Source organism: Aptenodytes patagonicus, chromosome 7 (assembly GCF_965638725.1).
Source record: "Aptenodytes patagonicus chromosome 7, bAptPat1.pri.cur, whole genome shotgun sequence".
In the NCBI taxonomy this organism is placed as follows: Eukaryota; Metazoa; Chordata; class Aves; order Sphenisciformes; family Spheniscidae; genus Aptenodytes; species Aptenodytes patagonicus.
The window spans coordinates 71,890,714-71,912,095 of NC_134955.1; the positions used below are offsets into that span (position 1 = coordinate 71,890,714).

At 44.7% G+C, this 21,382-nt stretch overlaps 1 protein-coding gene across 1 annotated transcript in view; it reads left to right on the forward strand.

Moving 5' to 3' along the window:
• Positions 1–21,382, forward strand: part of MDGA2 (MAM domain containing glycosylphosphatidylinositol anchor 2) — a 397,387-nt gene that overhangs the window by 237,905 nt on the left and 138,100 nt on the right. The window contains exon 7 of the mRNA XM_076345813.1: positions 10,479–10,808. Coding sequence (XP_076201928.1) covers positions 10,479–10,808 — 330 coding nt within the window. The remainder of the gene's footprint in view (positions 1–10,478; positions 10,809–21,382) is intronic.

The following is a 21,382-nucleotide window of genomic DNA, read 5'->3' on the forward strand; positions in this document are numbered from 1 at the left end:
AACTGCTGTGCGGGCAAGCTGGCAAGACTTTGAGTAGTTAATTCCAAACATGCTGTGGGCTGGTGCTATGCAGAAGATGTTGAGGGATCTATCCCATCCACTTTCTCTTCATCCAGTTTAGTATTTCTGTAAGAGAAAAAGGTGAAGCCCATGGCTGCATACGAGGTGGTCACTCTAGGAGTTTCTGGGTCCTGTGAACTGGCTGGAAGACAAAGCACGTGTTGGCAGATTTCCACAATTTTGTGTTTTGAGGGGGTTTGTTGCTTTGTTTGGTCTCAAGAATGGCCAGGAAGGGTGACTGTTCTTACTGAAAGACATTGAAATGTGGACTGACTTGGTCTGTATGGTGGATTTGCAGACCCTGCCAGGTCACATCTGCCATGACATTATTTGAGACCCAGTTTAAACACCCTAGGGAGAGTGTGATCTGTGGTGCAGGATGGTTTTCAGGATAGCTCAGAGACAAAAAGCAAAATCTGGATGGAAAGAGGCGTCTGTTGCCTCGCAATCACACTTGGATTAAAAAAAACCCATAAAACAGTGGGATTATAGTAGCTGAGTGTTAGAATAGCACAAGAAATCGAAGGTGAACAGTAGAAGGAGGTAACGGAAGGTCTTTGAAGAAACCTTGGCGTATCCAGAGGGAGGAGCTCAGGCACCCAAGGCTGCTACTTGAGCAGCTCAATTTGCTGCCGGTGTGCTGTCTGATTAGAAGTGCTCAGTGCACAGTGACAACGAGGAACTGCAGATGGAACTGTGAACTACAGCTTTTCATTTCTTTATCCGTTACTTTAATTAGTGACCAGCAGATATATGAGCCTTTAACCATATATTTTAGCCTTTCTTAAATGTATCTTCAAGTAACTCTAAATTTGGACTTTTTTTTTTTCTTTTTCTTTTTTTTTCCTTCTGTTTACATTATTCCCTCAAATCCATTAATCTTATTTCTCTTGCTGTTTGGAAAATTGAATTCTTAAAGCACCAGCTGGACACAGAGTTTTTATCCAACCATTTCAACAACTGCGTCCCGTTAGTAAAGTTTCCTATTTTTTATTGTCCAAGAGTCACACCCTGCTCCAAACTCAAAACTACCAACGCATCATGAGGTCCAGTTTCACTAGAGCAAAGTTTTCTGCCCCTGACCTGGCTACAGGGTGCTTCATTGGAGCGTAGCATGAAGCACGTGTCCAGGTTGGATCTTAGGTACGTTTGGACGTGAAGCTAAGCTGGGACATTGCTTTTCATCAGGTGTTGATGTGGCTGTGATGTTCACAGAAGAATAGGGTGGCCTTAGAAAGGGTTCCGTTTGTAAATGCGGTTTCCTGTTTGTTATTGAAATTTCCCATATGTATGGTTGCATGTCCGTAACAGTGCTGAGTATGATGGACGATAGTCATGTATCAGAAAGTAACAGAAGTGATTATGTACAAGATACTTTAGAGTAGGCTCCTCTGTGTCCAGAATTGATGTGCAGACTGTACAGATGGTACAAACCAGATAAACTTTCATTGTGGAGAGCTGATATCTGCAGACTTTGTTACGTGGAGTGTGGTTTTGCTCTTCTGTTTTAGAATTAGGCTGGAAGACTGTAGTACTGAATGGTTTTGTTATTTTGCTTTCAAATGTTTCGCTGGTTGACAAAAGCAAATTTGAGTTTTCAGTGTTCCATATACTCAAAATAATGTCAAAACGTATTTTAATGTAACAGAATGAAGTTTAACGGACTACACTGATACTCACCAGTGAGAAAGATATTTTGGACAGTTGTTAAGTTGTCTCTACTCAGCTTAGCTGTTCAATAATATAGTTTAAGGCAATATCCTGTAGAATACTGAAGACAATGCAGCTTTGTTGCCCACGGCCAAAATAAACAAAGACTTTGTGGTTTTTTGGAACTTATGATAGGAACTTTTATTTTGCTTCTATTGATTTGATAGAGGTAGACACGTTAACAAAGAAAGAAACATTAGAGAAGGATTTCCATGAGTCTTTCTTCAGTGGGAATGGCTTTTTAATTAGTACAAAGTTCCATTTATGCTGATCTTTCACGTAAAAGTAAATAAACCAGACAATGTGGACTGCACTGCAGTTTCCAAGGTGTGGTACTGGAGCAGATTCCTTTGTTTCGTACATTCGTTCATTTAATCATTCAGACAAACAAATCTGAAACCCGGCCCAGCTGTGTAGATGTTGGATGATAGCTTTGACAAACAGGTGTCTAAGAAAGCATCAAGAGGTATTAATACTTGTTTTGTTGTTTGCCTGCATTGCAAAGGAGCGTGGTAGGATGGTCCTTATCTCATGGGAAACCAGCGTTACAGACTCCTGGTCAGCTGGTGCCCATGATCCCCCAACTTAAAAGCAGATCTTTTTTCACTTAACGGAGAAGATGTGCGTAATAGTCCAAGTTTGTGATTGCTTTGCAATTATACACACACAATTTTACACAAAGTTATGTGTATCGTTGTAATACAGCAAAGCTCAGGTCACAGAAACGATGCATCAGAGTAATGACGTAAGTTGAAATGTGCCTTTTTCTCTGCTGATTCAGGTTTGAAACAGATTATTTCAGGGGAGCATAAATAATTCAGAATTCCTGCAGTAAAACATCACTTGATGTACTACTATACGTTTTTGTGTGCCTTTAATGACAGTGAACCAAGTAATTTTATTTTTTCCTTATTTCTCAGTGATGGGATACTTACGATTTTATAAAGATCATGTGTAAGTCATGGAATCCACCAAACCAGATCCAGGTGCTTACACCACATATATTAAATACATCCATTCCGTGTGTTGAACTTGTGTATTTAACCAACTGCTGTATTTATTTATTCCTGAAATTTTATATTACAAAGCTGGTGCCTTAAACCTAGACAGGCACAGGTGAGCTGTGTCTGACACCTCCACAGCTGCAAGCAAAATCAGTGAATTGCTCCTTGAGGGGAAGGAAGTTGAGTTTTTATTTTCCTCTACAAAATCTGGGAACCAGCAAAGACTACAAGTATGAGCAACAGCATGCAATGAGAAAAGTTGGTTTCTCAAGATGTCTTGACAGATTAGGAAGAAGGTTTAGGTTTACAAATACACTTTACAAGTCTTTTAGGGACTATCTAAAAATCTTTGTTGTAAGGCTGTGAATCTCTTGAATTGCAGTTGTGTGAAAGCAGGATTGCTTTGCCCGTCTGTAAGGCTCTAAGGAGATGAGGGACCTGGTACGATTGAAGCAAGAGCTGGTGATGAGTTGACTTTCTTTACCCGCTGCCTGCCTTATATCTTTCTCTCAAGAACCAATGAATCATCCCAGTAATCATCTTTTGGTACAAAGATCACAGCAGTAACGTGGAGAGTTGCTTCTCAGTCTTTCAAAGCAAGCAGCCTAATGTCTGGATTAACAGACTGGAGTTTCTAGAGAATGAAGCAGGGTTTGCAGCTCACTTTCCAAGCAAGCTGTTCCCCCAGTGCTTTTTCTGCTTTTTTCTTTTGATGTGAAACAGAAGTCAAGGGAAAGGGCTTAATCCAAAGCACAGAGAAGTCACGGAAGGACCATCATTCAGTGGTGAACTTTGGATGAGAACTTTGGTCTTTTTCTTACTGTTTCTCTGCAGGACATTAGCCTTAAAAATAAAGTCAAGAATCTTTCCAGTTAGCCCAAACTCTTTTTCACGCATGTGAAAAGGAAACATTAGAGGTCAGTAACATCTGAGCACTAGGAAGGGATTGCTGCCTTGTCTGACCCAGGGGATGCAGTTGAAACACAAAATGCCCAGCGGTTTTGGAAGATCCTGGAAGTGAGCTAGATCTGGAGGTGAAGGTATGGGCACTTAAGTGATAAAATGCCAGTGCTGGGTGCTCAGAAACAAGTGGCATGCTGGATGCTGAGTTCACCAAACCTCCAAAATGTGCTCGTGGTGCTCCATGACACATGCAAGTCTTTACATCTGCTTGGCAGATTCTCAGGTGACATTCTCATCGTTTACTGGGAACAGGTTAAAACAAAATTGCTCACGAGCCTTAACAAAATGTGAAAGGGAACGATCAAAATTAGTCAAAGCCACTTCTGGTGAGTGCACAGAGGTTGGACCTCAGGTGGCATCCAACTGCTCAGCCAAGGTTAAAATCAGTAATTTGCACAGTTCTACTTAATATTGCTGTTGCCCTGGGCTGCACACAGACATAAACATCAGCAAACACAAAGCCGAGCCTTCCCCAGCGTCCTGTGTCAGCTTAGGAAGCAGCCAGTAGCCGATAGTTATTATGTCAAAGCCTGCAAATAGTGCAGCAGCTAATGTATTCAATTATGGTGTTTGATGCCATTCATATATCCTGAAATGTGCGTTCACGAGATACGGACATTTTGATGCATTAAAGGAGCATTTTGGGTTAATCAGAGTGGGGGCGGGAAGACATGTCTTAACCTGATGAATGCAAATACACCTTAGTTAAGATACTGAAATGCATTTTATTACTTTGAAATGTAATTAATGAGGGAGGGCAAAGACAGTTTTGTGAGGAGTTTGAGGACAAAAATTGTTTCATCTTTGTTTATTTGATCACGTCATAGTTCTCTGAGGCCTCTTTGGAGAAAGACTGGCACTTTCCTGAGTCTCAAAGTGCAGATACAGACTTATTTGCACATTTGCTGCTATTTTGTAGCCCTGTGTGTTGATTATGTTCTGAAATCTCTGCTGGAATGCTGCTGTGGATAGCATGTCTGCCGCACCATCTCCCACATTTTGCTGGTTAACCCTGTGTCTCTTTTATTTGCTATATCTAACCCCGTGGAAACCTTCCAATAGTGCCTCAAACATAACCGATAATACAGTGAAAAAACAGAGTCAGAATCCATTGCATGTTTCAATATACTTGACATTTTAGGAGGGTGCCTGGAAATTGTGGTCCAAGAACCTACACATGAGGATAATCCAAACCACTGTTTTATGGAGCTTGACCGTGCATGCAAACCCATGTGCACAATACATACAGAAATCAGCTTTCCATCACCTGGTGGATTTGTACCAGGCTCAACTCAGGTCTTCCCAAGAGATCAGTACATGACACACGATGTACATCAGTCAGGTCTGAAGCCTTTTTGAAGACCACATCCAGCATATGTGAATCTAAGACTCCACACCTTCTTGCCTGCAACAAGCAGCTTTGTATTCCCCAAGACTGCTGAAAGCACGGTCGCTCTGGGAAAGGTCTACTGACCCCATGTCACTTTGCCAAGGGCAACCCTGTTAGTTCTGGGTCTGAGACTAGCTTAATGGGGCCCTTCATTGCTGTAATGACTTTTCTTTCAAAGACCTCAGCAGGGTCGTCCCAGCCACTCCTGTCTCTGCCAGCCAGAAGTGCCCTAAACTCTGATTTACGCAGTCCTCTTAGAATCATAGAATCATAGAACCATTGAGGTTGGAAAAGACCTCTAAGATCATCGAGTCCAACCGTCGACCCAACACCACCATGCCCACTAAGCCACGTCCCTAAGCACCTCATCTACTCGTCTTTTAAATACCTCCAGGGATGGGGACTCCACCACTTCCCTGGGCAGCCTGTTCCAATGTTTCACCACTCTTTCAGGAAAGACATTTTTCCTCACGTCCAATCTAAACCTCCCCTGGCGCAACTGGAGGCCGTTTCCTCTCGTCCTATCGCTTGTTACTTGGGAGAAGAGACCGACACCCACCTCGCTACAACCTCCTTTCAGGGAGTTGTAGAGAGCGATGAGGTCTCCCCTCAGCCTCCTTTTCTCCAGGCTAAACAACCCCAGTTCCCTCAGCCGCTCCTCATAAGACTTGTTCTCCAGACCCCTCACCAGCCTCGTTGCCCTTCTCTGGACACGCTCCAGCACCTCAACGTCCTTCTTGTAGTGAGGGGCCCAAAACTGAACACAGTATTCGAGGTGCGGCCTCACCAGGGCCGAGTACAGGGGCACGATCGCTTCCCTACTCCTGCTGGCCACACGATTTCTGATACAGAATGTATCAGAAATGTATTCTTCTCCACCATGGCATACCTGAGAGCGGTTCATCTGCTCAGAAGGGTTTCTGACCTGGTGGGTCAGGAGGTTTCCAGTATGTGAAGTGATTTGCGGTCTCATCAGTCTGGAGTGGGAGATCCGGGTTCAATTTCCCCTTCCTACGAAAGAGCCCTAGCTCCTAAGATGCTGTAGCACCACAGCTGCTACTGCCGTTTTCAGGGTTTGGGGAAGGGAGGTTTATTACTACTTAGGGGTGGTGGCAGTACTGCGGTGCTTTCCATCCTTGAAAATGAATGGTGGAACAAGCCCACCAGGAATTCTAATGAATTCTAATGAAAGGCACTCTAGTTTTTGGGCTGCTTCTGGGCCAAATACTGAGCAATTCAGCACTGTCACATCTGGGGCAATTCTGGCCATAGTCCCGGGTCAGGGAGAAGCGTGTCTGCCTACCATGGCCCCATGCTGCTCCCTGCTCCCACTGTGCTCCAGCTCCACATGCCTGCAGCTATCAGATGTCTTTGGGCACCTGTGGTTGGTTTATTGGGGACATCTTCCAGGTATGGGTGGTGATTTTCGTGTGCTTTGGTGGCACATTAGAAATTCCAAGATACACAGGTTAATTGCAGATATCACTGTGTTTATTCTGGTGCCAGGTGAGATTAGGGATTTACAGGTATGGGTTGTTTAATGATCTTACTTAACTCTGAAAAGGCACTGTATTTTAAAGTCAAATTTTTTGCTGATTTTGTTGGTAATAGAAGAAAATGCTGATAGCTGTGCAGTTTGTGGAGTCTTGCAGAACGGGGTTATAAAAACAGTACATCATTGACTTTCAACCATAGGTTGTAGTTACACAGTTGTTGGATTGTTTGATGTGGGGATTTCATGGCTGTTACTGGTGAATATAGTGCCTGTGTTCACATGGCTTAAGAGACGTTAAGAGGTTTAATTTGGGGAATAGAGCAAAGAGACCTTTTCCTTCACTTCAGAATTTCTAGAAACTCCCTTACCTTTTCCCATGTAGTGCACTGAGCCACAGTCCTCCTCTGAACTCCTTGTATTTGGATGTACAGGAAAACACTTAGCTCAGGTATACGCTCTGCACAGTTCTTTGGTGATTAGAGTTCGCTGTAGCAGATCAGGACACTGGATGATCCGGCCCAGTTATTTCTTGTACCGAACACTCAGCCGGCGTAAAACCAAACCAACAAGCGACAGCCACAAAAACTTAGTTGTTTTTGTAATTTAGTCCATGAGCCAGAGAGTGGAGCCCTTCCTGGCCCATGAATTAAGTGGCTTATGGCCCAAAGTTTGAGGTTCTGTACCCATTATCTTAGCTTGCAGACGGTGTTGTAGCACTAGCCGTAACAAAGGATAGATCAAAGTTAATGTGACTTTTCTATTAGTCCTTGTTGTTCCTTTATAAGAATGAGAAACTGCTGAAATGGTCTGTATAAGCACTTGAAGCAAAGGAGAAAAATTAAGAAATAAAAATAGTTTATTGAGGTTATTAGCAATTAATTCTGTTTGAAATGCACTGCTCATCATGCCTATCATGAGTTATTTTTTTTCCCTCTCTGAAAATCATTTGCATAATATATTTAGTTTTTTGTGTATGTAAGCATTGTTTGTTCTTCCATTTTCAAACAAAAAAGTTCAGCTTGTGTTTCAAAGTTACTTTCCAGCTGTCATACATTGTATAGTTCATCCTCCTGAATCAAAGCGCGTGTTCATTCTGCTTCCTGGGGAACCGGCTGCAGCTTTTAAAAGGGAATGAGAGAATCTCAGTAAAGACTAGTGCATTTTGGTGCAAATTTACTCTTGATGAAACTCATGAAACTTTCTTAAATAAATGAAATAATAATAAATTCTTAAAAACACATCAACCACTTGGACTCTTGAATATACATTTACGACTCAATAGCAGCACCCAGACCAAGGCCTTTCATGCCATACCTGATCAGCACAGCAAATGTAACAATTTTTTCGTTCTTTGATTAAAAGGGCCGGCTTCCTCAGTGGAAGAAGTTTCTCACACCATGCGTGAGGGGGTGTCCACAAGTAGCCAGATTTTATGCTTCTTTTCCCACATTGAAAAAAACCCTAATTATTAATTAAATGTTAATTCTTTTCGAAGTTGTGAAAGTGCTAATTCAGCATGGCATTTGCAAGCTCCAAAGAGTTGTTTTGTTCAAGGAGCTGCTGAGCTAACAAAATTGAGTCTGAATTAGCATTTTCACCACTTGTAGAGATGTAAGGAGCTGACGCACTGTGCTTTCTTAGCGTGCTTGGTGCCTCATACATCTATTTCCATTTGACGCTGTTACACTTTCTGTATGCAGCAACTGAAAACTACATATTACCCGAAGTATGGGATCCAGGGAAATTTTCAGCTCATAGCCTTTGCCGTTTATAACAACATCACACTTCACTGGCTGTAAGCGTGTAAATATAGGAGGCCAGGCAGGAGCATGCTGCAAACGGGTCCTTTACTCAAACTCTCCGCATGTGGGGCACTGTGCATGGGTGGGGGGCAGAGAGAGCAGGAGGGGCAACAGGGCGACGTGGAAGAGTTTTCAGTGGAAGTCAGCGCAAGGACAAGAAATGGTGGATTTAAATATTTGTCTTCCAGTGCTTGCATTCAACCTGGGTATTTGCTTGCATTTCTAACTGATATTTTCATTGTGGAACTTTCCATTTGGAGATAACATGTACAAACATACATACATACTTATGCAGACATATATAGAGGGAGAGGGATCTTGGGATTGTATAAGTAGCATTTTATATTCAGTACATCAAAATATATGTGTATTTGAAGGACTTAATGGCTGATTCTGAGGCACTCTTCCAAAAATAAGTACCATACTAACACTGCTTTAGAGCAATCACTTTATTGATGTAAATGATGATAGTTTCTGGATAGTTTTATGCTCATTTAAAGAGTGACAAGAAAAAATCAGATAAGTGAGTGGCGGTATTATTTTGCTCCTGTGCAGTAGATTGATGAGGGAATGCTAGTAAAATATGCTGGTCTCGCCAGTAAGATGGTGGGGAATAGTGTTTTCCAGAGCGGTTGTGCCCCCGCATGGGTGTAGGGCACTCCTGAGCACTGAACCTGCCTTTGAAATGGCCTCAAAAAACTCATCTGCCTTGGGGTTCCCATCTGAAACACTGAGACTACCTTATCTCTGCTTTGCTGTGGTTGAGAGAATTAATTTAATTTGTATTGCAGGCTTGAATAGTCTTGGATGCAGATAGAGATCCTTGGGATACACTGTGCCTCTCTAGGCGATAATGTTCTTCTCTCAGTTGTGTGTGCAACCGTCAGCCTCAGGTTGCTCCTGTGAGTACGGGATAGTTTTTCCTCCTCTGCCAAGACCCAGCCAGGGAGGTGCAACCAAGGTGCTTGTGACGGGCTCTCCTGCGTGGTTATATCTCAGATGAGCATCCTCTTGCCGTTGAGCACTGCTAACTCCTAAAGGTGTACTTTCAGCCCCCTTACCTTTTAGAGCTGGCGGCAATTTCCCCACCTGAACAAGGCAGTGCAGTTGGCCACCGCGGCTCTGCCGTTCGGTGGGGTAAGGCAGCCTGCCTCCGGGCAGCCGTGGGACGGAGGGAGCCCTCCAGGCTGCCACAGGGATGAAGCAGGGTGTGTAAACCAGGGCAGGCTGTAGCCTCAGGCATGTGTTTACCTATTCTCATTTAACCAGCTGGCACAAAGCTATTTTGCCTGGCCGTGTTTGTTTCCAGATAGATTGGAGATGACGCTACTGGTTGTATTAGTGATGTTAGGTTGATATCTCTATTTTCTCTTCTCTCAGTGCTCTGATAGCATGGGGGTGAAGAAGGGCTTGTAAATACCTCCAGAGACAGGTAACAAACACTGAAGATTCATGAATTATTTTGGTTACTCTTCAGTTGTCAGCAGCTCAGCCTAATTTAGGTGCTGTGACTTCCTATTTTTCATTTTGGAAATGACAAGTACTTTAGCAATGTATAATTTGTGATGATATTTGATTAAGATCTGATCCTACATAAAATTAACCATGTGCTAAATGTATGCATTGGAAGCTTCAGTGACTTCCCGAGCATCATAGAATCATGGAATCACAGAATGGTTTGGGTTGGAAGGGACCTCTCAAGGCCATCCAGTCTGACCCCCCTGCCGTGGGCAGGGACATCTTCAGCTAGATCAGGTTGCTCCGAGCCCCGTCCAGCCTGACCTGGAATGTTTCCAGGGATGGGGCATCCACCACCTCTCTGGGCAACCTGGGCCAGTGCTTCACCACCCTCAGCGTAAAAAAATTTCTTCCTTCTATCTAGTCTAAATCTACCCTCTTCTAGTTTAAAACCATTCCCCCTTGTCCTGTCGCTACAGGACCTATTAAAATCATATGCAGGCATCAAGTGAAGCGTGAGCATTATAAGTCTTTGCAAAGTCTGAATATGCAAAATTGGTACTTTATTATAGTAAACTTTTTTTTTCATATTTCAGCCTTAAAAAAAGGACGTTTTTGGATCACCCCTGACCCATATCACAAAGACGACAACATCCAGATTGGGCGAGAGGTGAAAATCTCCTGCCAGGTGGAAGCCATCCCTTCTGAAGAGCTTACATTCAGCTGGTTTAAAAATGGACGTCCCTTGCGAAGCTCTGAAAGGATGGTCATCACACAGACTGACCCCGATGTTTCACCTGGCACCACAAACCTGGACATCATTGACTTGAAATTCACGGACTTTGGGACATACACGTGTGTTGCGTCTCTGAAGGGAGGTGGCATATCGGATATCAGCATTGATGTCAACATCTCCAGCAGTACAGGTAAGGAGGCTTTCTTTGATATCAGTTTTACTTTGATATAGCCAAACTATGGCTTTCCTTGACTCATAGAAAAAAGAGGTGTATACCCAGAGCACTTCTCACCATGGGGATATCCAAGCAGACCCTAGCTGAGTTGCTTTGATTAAAGGACAGAAACCTGAATAAGTGGCATGTGGTGCACTCTCCCAAGAACACAGCAATGTCTGATTTACCCAGACGAGCCCTCTTTTACTGTCAGAGAAGTTATTGCTTCTATAAAAGGACTTTGACCTTTATTTAGGACTTCAAGGCATCCAGAGTCATGAAAAAATAGCTGGTAGGAAATTACAAGGAGAAACAGGAGGGTGTTATGTTAACCAAACTGAATCCATCCAGCTACTGTACTCGAACAGCAAGTGCCAAGTATGGAGGAAGGAGCTCTTTTTTCTTAAAGATTACACATTGCAAGTTGGTGAATCATGCTATTCCTAATAGGCAAAAAGTTTAAGGAATCTGTTACAGGTATTTCCAGATCAGTGCTTGAATTGTCTCTCTCTTTGATGAGCTAGAGCCTTAGCTACTAGTTCGAATGATAATAAATACCTTGTTATTCCTACTATGGAGTGGGAATATGTAACACAATAGTAATTGCCTGCTTTTCTTCTCATTGCTAAAAGCTGGTTTGTAACCAGTAGATTTCAAGACGTTTTCCCCCAGTAGTTGACTTTAACAACTGAGGTAGGCCATGTTAATAAAATGAACTAGAAAACATTCTGAATGCAGAATTTTTTCCCTGCCAAAAATTAGTTACAACTAAAAAAAAAAAAAAAGAGTTGTTGTTGGTTGATTTCTACAGAGAAGGATAAAAAAAAAGGCATTTCTGTTTTCAGAACACTATTTTATGTTAAAATGTAGAGGCAAATAGTGTCAGTATTTTATCTACTATCCATCCTGTCTTTTATATAAAGTGTTGCTGTGTTCTTCCTCAGATTGTGCTTGTTATTCACTGGGGTAAGGCACGCAGTGCATGCTGTTTAGAAGTAAGATGACAAAAAACATGTTGGAAAACACTTTTATAGCATGGAAAGAAAATGTTTAATAGACATCTTCTGACCCCTTTTTACCAAACACATTCAAGTATATGCTTTCTACTTTTTCAAAAAGATTACATGCACGCTTTTTCCTCAAAGAGTATATCCACATTTCTATTCTCCAAATTTTACATCAGTAATACTTTGCAAGTATATGTCACGTCTAAACAATCTCTCTTACAACTTAAAAGATCAATTATTGTTTAGATTTTAATACATCAACTTGCCCTACATCGTCAGTAGGATGCTGGTACCATGGCTCCCGCTTGAGTGCCACATCGCTTCTGACGTGAGTCTGGAAGGTTTGCCTACTGAAAGGGTTTCATGAAGAATATTATGTACAACAGGGAGATGAGACAGGATGGACCTGTGGTTTGGAAATGAGTCTGGGAAGTAAAGCCATGTGATTTGATTTGATTTGATTTGATCACAAGGGCTACAGATGTCGTCTATCTGGACCTCTGTAAGGCCTTTGACACGGTCCCCCACAACACCCTTCTCTCTAAACTGGAGAGGTATGGATTTGATGGGTGGACTGTCTGGTGGGTGAGGAATTGGTCAGATGGTCGCATCCAGAGGGTAGTGGTCAAGGGCTCAGTGTCCAGATGGAGATCGGTGACGAGTGGCGTCCCGCAGGGGTTCATATTGGGACCGGTACTGTTTAATATCTTCATCAGTGACATAGTGGGATCGAGTGCACCCTCAGCAAGTTTGCAGATGACACCAAGCTGAGCGGTGCGGTCAACACGCCAGAGGGACGGGATGCCATCCAGAGGGACCTGGACAAGCTGGAGAAGTGGGCCCGTGTGAACCTCATGAGGTTTAACAAGGCCAAGTGCAAGGTCCTGCCCCTGGGTCAGGGCAACCCCCGGTATCAATCCAGGCTGGGGGATGAAGGGATGGAGAGCAGCCCTGCCGAGAAGGACTTGGGGGTACTGGTGGATGAAAAGCTGGACATGAGCCAGCAATGTGCGCTCGCAGCCCAGAAGGCCAATGGTATCCTGGGCTGCATCCAAAGCAGCGTGGCCAGCAGGTCGAGGGAGGGGATTCTGCCCCTCTGCTCTGCTCTGGTGAGACCCCCCCTGCAGCACTGCGTCCAGCTCTGGAGCCCTCAGCATGGGAAAGACACGGACCTGTTGGAGCGTGTCCAGAGGAGGGCCATGAAAATGATCAGGAGGATGGAACACCTCTGCTATGAAGAAAGGCTGAGAGAGTTGGGGTTGTTCAGCCTGGAGAAGAGAAGGCTTTGGGGAGACCTTCTTGCAGCCTGTCAGTACTTAAAGGGGGCTTATAAGAAAGATGGGGACAGACTTTTTAGCAGGGCCTGTTGCGACAGGACAAGGGGGAATGGCTTTAAACTAAAGGGGGGTAGATTTAGACTAGATCTAAGGAAGAAATTTTTGACGCTGAGGGTGGTGAGACACTGGCCCAGGTTGCCCAGAGAGGTGGTGGATGCCCCATCCCTGGAAACATTCCAGGTCAGGTTGGACGGGGCTCTGAGCAACCTGATCTAGTTGAAGATGTCCCTGTTCATTGCAGGGGGGTTGGACTAGATGGCCTTGAGAGGTCCCTTCCAACCCAAACTATTCTGTGATTCTATGATTGAGTTAGGGGACACTTAAGCAAAATGGACATATAGAAGCCCATGGGACTGGGTAGGAGGTATCTAAGGGAACTGACCAGTGTCACTTCAGGTCCACTTTATTATTTTTGAAAAGTTGTGGTGACCTAAGGAGATCCAACAAAGACTGGAAAAACTGAAATTTTATCCCATCTTCCGAGAAGGCAAGAAGGAGATGCAGGGGAGTACAGGCCAGTCATCCTCACCTCAGTCCCTGGGAAGGTCAGGGAGCATGTTCTCCTAGAAGCCATGTCAATCCACGTGAAGGACCAGGAGGCGACTGGAGACAACCAGCATGGATTATCAGAAGCGAACTGTGCCTGACCCAGCCTGGTTGCCTGCTGTGATAAAAAGATTGTCGCTGTGGGCAAGGGGAGGGAAAGGAAAGCTGTTTGCCTTGACCTGTAATGCCTTCAACACAGTCTTTTGTGGCATCTTTATCGTCAAACTGGTGAAGCGTAGTTTGGAGAGGTGGACTGGGCATAAGGTGTGTTTGGAAAGTGAGATGCAGAGACTTGTGTTCACTGCTGGAGAGTCAAAATTTGTGTGTGTATTTGTGTGAACAAGCAGTCGGCATTTACACAGTTTGCCTTTGCTGTGTCCCACCCTGAAACATAATGCACACGTACACAAACCTTGAGAGGCAGGAGGATACACTAATTTTATTTAGTTTAGTTAGTTCTTATTATTTGCTATTTATTTTCTATTTGTGTTATTGTTCAGGGATCCTTGAATATTTTACTTCTTTTTGCTAAATTTTGTAAGTATAAACCAGAAGTAGTTATTTTTACTGTTTGATAACTCTTGAAATGATTTTGTGCAATTTTGTGGACTTTAGTTAACTTCAGAATGACTATGCTGGAGCAATGCAAGGAGCTTGGGGAGATAGTTGTGGAGGGCTGTTCCCTTGCAGTGGTACAGGCTGGGGCTGCCTGGCCAGGGAGCAGCTCTGCGGGGTCCCGGTAGGCAGCGAGTGGACGTGAGCAGCAGCATGCCCTGGCAGCGATGGAGGCCAATGGATACCGTGTCCAGTTTTGGACCCCCAGTGCAGGAGAGGCTTCAACAAACTGGGGTGAGTCCAGCGGAGGCCGTGAAGATGGTCAAGAGCGGCTGGGGGAAGGGGGTTTGTCCGGCCTGGAGAAGAAGCAGCCCTGGGGCACCTAACAGTAGCCGTCTCCTGCCTATAAGGGATGCCTATCAAGAGGATGGAGCCGGGCTCTTTGCAGCAGTGTGTACTGGGAGGGTGAGAGGCAACAGGCATGAGTTGAAATGAGAAATTCAGACTTGGATATGAGGAGCAACTTTTTCCCCATGAGGACATCCGAGCGGGAAACAGAGACATTGTGGGATCTCCATCCCGGGAGGTTTTGAAGACCTGATAAAGCCCTGAGCAGCCTGGTCTGACCTCACATCTGGCCATGCTTTGAGCTGGGGCTTGGACTAGAGACCTCCTGAGCTCCCTTCCCACCTCAATTATCCCATGAAGACTGTAGGGATAGAAACACTAACCAACAGATTCACGGACAAGGGAACAGCCTGTCTCTTGGCCAAAAGAAACATGTTCCTCAAGCTAATTAATGCACATCTTACTAACAGGTAAAGAACTGAGAGGATTATTATAGGGTAAGAGCCAAGTTTGGCATGATGGATGGCAATTGCATGCAAACTTTGTTACCTGCTTGCCAGGGTGAAGTGGACAGTGACGTTTGTGCAGTCGTGCATTGCCCATCTGGCAGACAGTAACCGCTATATTATCTGTACTTGCTGGGGGATCATTTGGGAAATTGATGGGATTTATTGGAAACATCCATTAGATGGCCGTACCTATAAGCTCATCACAATTTCTGCAGGCAGTGATGAATTATGTCAGCTCTTAAATACACTGTCCCGTAACACTCAAGAAAATCAGAAAGGGGAAAGAAAAACTAGCGTTTGGGATCAGCCTTATTTAGCATCTTAAAAGAAATTCTGCTTATTTGTATGACTTCATTACCCGATTAAGTGGAAGCTGAAATAGTTTTAGTGTTCTTTTGAAGGTCATTACTGATTCATCAAGATTCATTACTGCTGTGGTAATTATGAACATAAGGCCTAGGCACAAACACGTTTTCCAAATGCCAGGACTTGCACGGTTCTATTAATATCATGCTGTGTGTCTGTTTGCTGGTTTTGGGGAGAATTCTGTCTTCCTGATGTGCATGAGGTTCCTCCTGGAGTCGCCAAGTGAGGCAGGAGGGGCTGTGTCACCTCTTAAGGAAGGATGGAGACGGTTTGGTCTCCTCTGTTCCTCCAGCAAATTGGAAAGGGACGTGTGGCTGTGCAAGGGACATGCCAGCTTCTTGGCATACTCGGCATTGCAATTGTTTAGCAGGAATATTTTTCCCTTGACATTTCGTATTTTCAGCAGGAAAGGCATAGATTTATGTCCTGAGTATCTTATATAAATGGACCTGAAGTAATCCCCTAGCAGCCTCCCCCATCTCCATAAAGTAGGTCACTGAATAGTGGAAATGAAGACTCAGATGTTGAATATTTGCCTGATAAAAGCCCTGTCATCCATAAAACCAACCCTGGGCAAATGTTACTGAAAGACAGGATGGCTCTTCTGTGTGTGTGCGCATGTCACAGGGAATCTGAAGGCAGAAGATGTTAAAACAGCAACAAAAAAACCCCAGTAAAATAGGCTGATGGTAGGCAAAAAAGAGAGGTGGATCAGGAGAGTGTGTTAGTCTTTGTAAGTGATCTTTTTCTCTGCCTTAAATATTGTATTCAAAGCAGGAAGAGTAAGGCTTTAGGTGATGTATGGTCTGCTCTGTTCAGTATGGGTTCTTACACTATCTTTATCCCCCTAAAATCAGTATTAGTACAGTAAGAGATGTAACATCTGTCAGTTCTGGCTTATTCTCTTTTCCCCTTCCCCCTGGAGGTAGTATTGTGCAGTGAAGTGAGTTGTAATTTCAGGGAGGTTATTTTACTTTATTCTCTGGCTGCACTGCTCTGAATTGCTACTAGAAGGGCTGGATGGAGGAGATGGCTGATACTCTTGGGCTGGAGGTGGTGGTTACCCTTCTTTTCCTAAGAGAGTCCTTTCTACTGTTTCACTCCTACCCAGTGTGGGTGCAACTAGATGTCCTACGTGGCAAATATCTCAACCAATTTCTTCATCTCTGGGTGAACCTGAAGATGTGCTGAGCATGTACCACCCCAGGTACCCTGGGGTAGGCACATCCCAGAGGGGGACATGGGCTTTGGGCATGAGCACAGGGCAGGCTGGTGGCCTCCAGCTCTCCTGTTCCGCCTGCGAGGCTAGTCATGTCGACAGATAGATTTGGTTTTACTGAAGTGCTGCCAGAGACAGGCAGAGAAATTCCTGAAGAACTAGTATATATGAGGCTGTTTATCCTCCCTGCAGTATGATAAAAGGGCTTCCCTGTTAAGCTAATCAGCTATCTATTAAATAATGAATTAATTAAATGCTCAGGCTGATGTGTTAGGACATGTGGCCTTGATCTGTTTGTGAAGTATGTGTCCTCTGGTCATCTTGTTCCTCCTTTGATGATACATAAGAGACCTTCATTTTAGTTCTAAATGTTTATTAAAATCACAGTACTGCCTCTTTGCAAAAGGAAAAAATGCTTTTTGTGAGATAATTAGTGGTCCAATTAAGATATTTGTAAACCTTAAGCACTGTCCAGAGTGATCGTTCACGGGCAAACCTGAAACATACCAGAAAATAGACAGATGTTTCATTATTGCAGTAAATTGACTATTTTTGTGAGTGCTGTGGTTTAACCCGGCAGGCAGCTAAACACCACCCAGCCGTTCGCTCACTTGTTCCCTGCCCCCAGTGGGATGGGGGAGAGAATCAGGGGGAAAAAAAAAAAGTAAAATTCCTGGGTTGAGATAAAGACAGTTTAATAGGACAGAAAAGGAAGGGAAAATAATAATAATAATAATGATAAAAGAATATACAAAGCAAGTGATGCACAATGCACTTGCTCACCACCCGCCGACCGATGCCCAGCCAGTCCCCGAGCAGTGGTCGCTGCTCCCCGGCCAGCTTTCCCCAGTTTCTGTACTGAGCATGACGTCCCATGGTATGGAATGTCCCTCTGGCCAGTTTGGGTCAGCTGTCCTGGCTGTGCCCCCTCCCAGCTTCTTGTGCACCTCCAGCCTTCTCAGTCGGTAGAGCACGGGGAGCTGAAAAGCCCTTGACTAGTGTAAGCACTGCTCAGCAACAACTAAAACATCGGTGTGTTATCAACATTGTTCTCATCCTAAATCCAAACCACAGCACTGTACCAGCTACTGGGAAGGAAATTAACTCTATCCCAGCCGAAACCAGGACAGTGAGCCATTATCTTTGGAGTTTATGTTTGAAAGCAACAGGTGAACAGAAGGGACAGATAAATGCCAGATTTTTTTAAAAAGGTTTTTCTTTTATAGTTCTATTTTAGTACGTAATGTGCAGAGATTTTTCTTTTTAATTCTGTCCCTGGGAGCCGCCGTCCCTTCCCAGCGCACAGCTTGCAGCACGGCTGGCCGAGCTGCTTGGCTGCCTGCTCCTCCAGGGAGAGGGGCGAGGACAAGCCATCTCCTGCTCTGCAGCCCCCTTCCCTCCCCAGCACCTGGTTCCTCCCGGGAAAGCTGATTTCTCCGGGGTGTGTTCATCCACCGCGGATTGACTTCAGCGGGGTTTCTCGGAGCAGACACTCTCTTTAGCGGCCACGTATTCCACAGTCTCTTTATTCTTCCCCGGAGGGCTGTGGAGTCGGCTCATCATCTCGTATTGCACATGGCTCATGGAGCTCCTCAGCATGACTCCTGCGAGATCACTGAAAGCTAATTTGGCTAATTTGCCGCTGGCTGTGTATGTTCTGGGTTTAAAATGTGCCCCTTCACAGTCTGACTGCAGAGTCAGGTGGTGTTTTAAGGTATTAAAAGTATGTTGAGGTATAAGAACTGATTCTGGAATTATTTTACTGCCTAAGCAGATGTCTTATACAAGCCCCCACCATGAAATCTGTGGTTGATGTTCATGTCTTCACTTGCAGTTAGAAGTGTCTTGTGCTCAAGAAAACATGGGCTGCGGTGCTTTCTCTTCTTGGTGCGTGGGCAGGACAGCACACAGGCAACCGGAGCAATGAGAACAGAAAGCAACCATGAAATCAAGACGTGATTTCCTTACAGGTTGCTCGATTTACCTTCCACATGAGTAACTAGATAGATCCTCTTTCATGGTGGTGAAAGGCCATGGATAGGTTAAAGTAAGTTCTCTTGACTTCGTCTGCTTTTCCAATCGTTTGGCTGGATCAGCAGTCTCCCCCGGGGCTCTTTATCTCACCTCTGGAGTCCCTTTCAGCATATGCTCCCTGGTATTCCCCAACACTTCTTCTAAAAGAAACGCACATTAAGGGTACGCTGAGCAGTTTTAGTCTCTGTTGACGGAAATGTCTAGAGGACCTGAATAACTATTGCTTGCTGCCCTTCAAAGGCTGAATGAACTTGCTCAAATACATTTTGTATACCAGCTCAGCTTCCTATACCAAAGCTCAGTCTGCCCGGCCTTAAAAAAACCCCTCTATCATGTAAGGAGTATGAATCATGAACAGGGACCAAAATGCATGTCTCTGGCAGAGGATGATTAATACTAGAGGTTCAGACCTTCAAATTCATAAATATTAGAGAAGGAGGATACGCAAATAATTTCACCTCTATCTCCTAGCCAGTACAGTGCAGATTGTTCAATATTCCTTATCCAGCTTGGTTTTAAATTACTTGAACAATGTGACTTCCAACACTTCTTTTGGGAGATTATCTCTGAGTAATCTCCAGTATGGATTATTTCTTGATATGCAGCTCAAACACTCCTTTGCTCCGCTTTATCCTATAATTACTAGTTATTACCATTAGTCCGTTTTAAGCAGCCTGATCACACTAGCCCACAACTCCTCCCAGCCCACAGCCTCCCCATCACTGCTAAGACTGGCAGGCGTTGCTTCAGGGCTACGGCTGCCCTTTCTGCCTGTTGAAGGCACCTGAGGAAATACAGAAGTGACAGTAGCCCCTACTTCACCTGTGCCATCTGTAATCCCCAGTAAAGAGCTCAGGAGTCGTGCTGTCCCCTCCCAAGCCTACCATGGGGTCACCGCTTCTAGGGCCTCCTTGTCCTTCTCAGGCTGGTTGTCTTCTGCCCCTTTGAATGATTTCTGTGTAAGCAGATTCGTGCCTCTGCCGTTGCCTCTTTGGCAATTAATTAAGCTATCTGGAGGTTCAAAATAGGGACGGTAACTTGACCCATCAGGATTTCAAAGATCTAGAGTAGACTAGAACTAGATTGTGTCTACCCGGAAAACACAGTGAATAAACTTATTAGGCTCACACATTTTGGCTTTTTCTTTGAAATAGCTACTTTGGTCCTGTCCCTATTCTCCTGTAGACAAGGTGACTGTGCTGGATCAAGGATCCTATGGAATTACAGTAGAACTACCACAGGAGATCAGATGGAAGGGTCTAGTCTGGTTTCCGATCTCCAGTAACAGACAGACACGTCTGCCTAGGGAGCAGTTTAACAAAAAGAAAAAAAAAGAGGACAGGAATACAGTGATACCTTCTGCCATCTGACCTTCTGGTGAGTCAGTGGCTTTTGGAGGCAAAGGTTGTCTCAGACCATTTTATTTAAGAGCCAGGAGTGGACATATATCAACAGTAGCCCTCTTACGCGTGTGCCTCTGCCAATTTCAAAGGATAATACTATGTGTTTTTAGTAGTGTTACTAATGCTTTTGTTTTTCAAGTGATAACCCTCTGCTTTAGGAAACAGATTTAAATGCCAGGAGTATTAACTTGCTACGTGAATAAGGTAACGTTTGTTGTTTCAAATATAAGGTTTAGCTAACTTATTATTCTGCACAAGCAGGAACAGAATTGACCTTTATTGCAGCAGGCTCTGTAGCTGGTGCTGCAGGAGACATGCTGATGCCTCAGCGAGGAGGGCTGAGCCCCTCGAGACTCTGCTTGTGCCACAGCAGCATCTGCCGGGAGAGGGAGGCTGGCACAGCTGGCGGCACCCTGGCACAGCTGGCAATACCCCAACAAGGCCAGCATCACCCCGACACAGCTGGCAGCACCCTGGCACAGCTGGCAACACCCTGCTCACCTGCTTGGCACTTCTGCTTGCTTGGCTGGCACCCGCCTCTGCCCCACTGGCAGCACCTTTGCTAGCACACCCTTGTTCGTGCACGGTTGCTCGTGCACCCTTGCACCTTTGCTCTTGCACCTTTGCTCATGCACTTTAGCTTGTGCACCCTTGTTCACCCACCTTTGCTCATTCACCTTTGCTTGTGCACCCTTGCTCACCCACCTTTGCTCGTTCATCTGTGCTTGTGCACCCTTGCTCAGGCATCCTTGCTTCTAGTAACAAGCGATAGGATGAGAGGAAATGGCTTCAAGTTATGCCAGGGGAGGTTTAGATTAGGTATTAGGAAAAATTTATTCGCTGGAAGGGTTTATCAAGCACTGGAACAGGCTGCCTGGGGAAGTGGTGGAGTCACCATCCCTGGAGGTAATTGAAAGACGTGTAGATGTGGTGCTTAGGGACGTGATTTAGTGGTGGGCTTGGCAGTGTTAGGTTTAGGGCTGGACTTGATGATCCTAAGGGTCTTTTCAACATAAATGATTCTGTGATTCTGTGTTTCTACGCCCTTGCTCGCACAGACTTGCCGGGCCCTCCTCCACAGCAGGCTCAGCCACCTGGTCCTGGGGCCTCCCTACATCTTGGATCGTAGTAAGGGAAGAAAAACTTCGAATGAGTATTTTCTCCTCAATTCTCTAGCTCCCCCCCTCTCCCCTCCTGCCCCACCTTTCTGATTTCTCTGTGAGCGC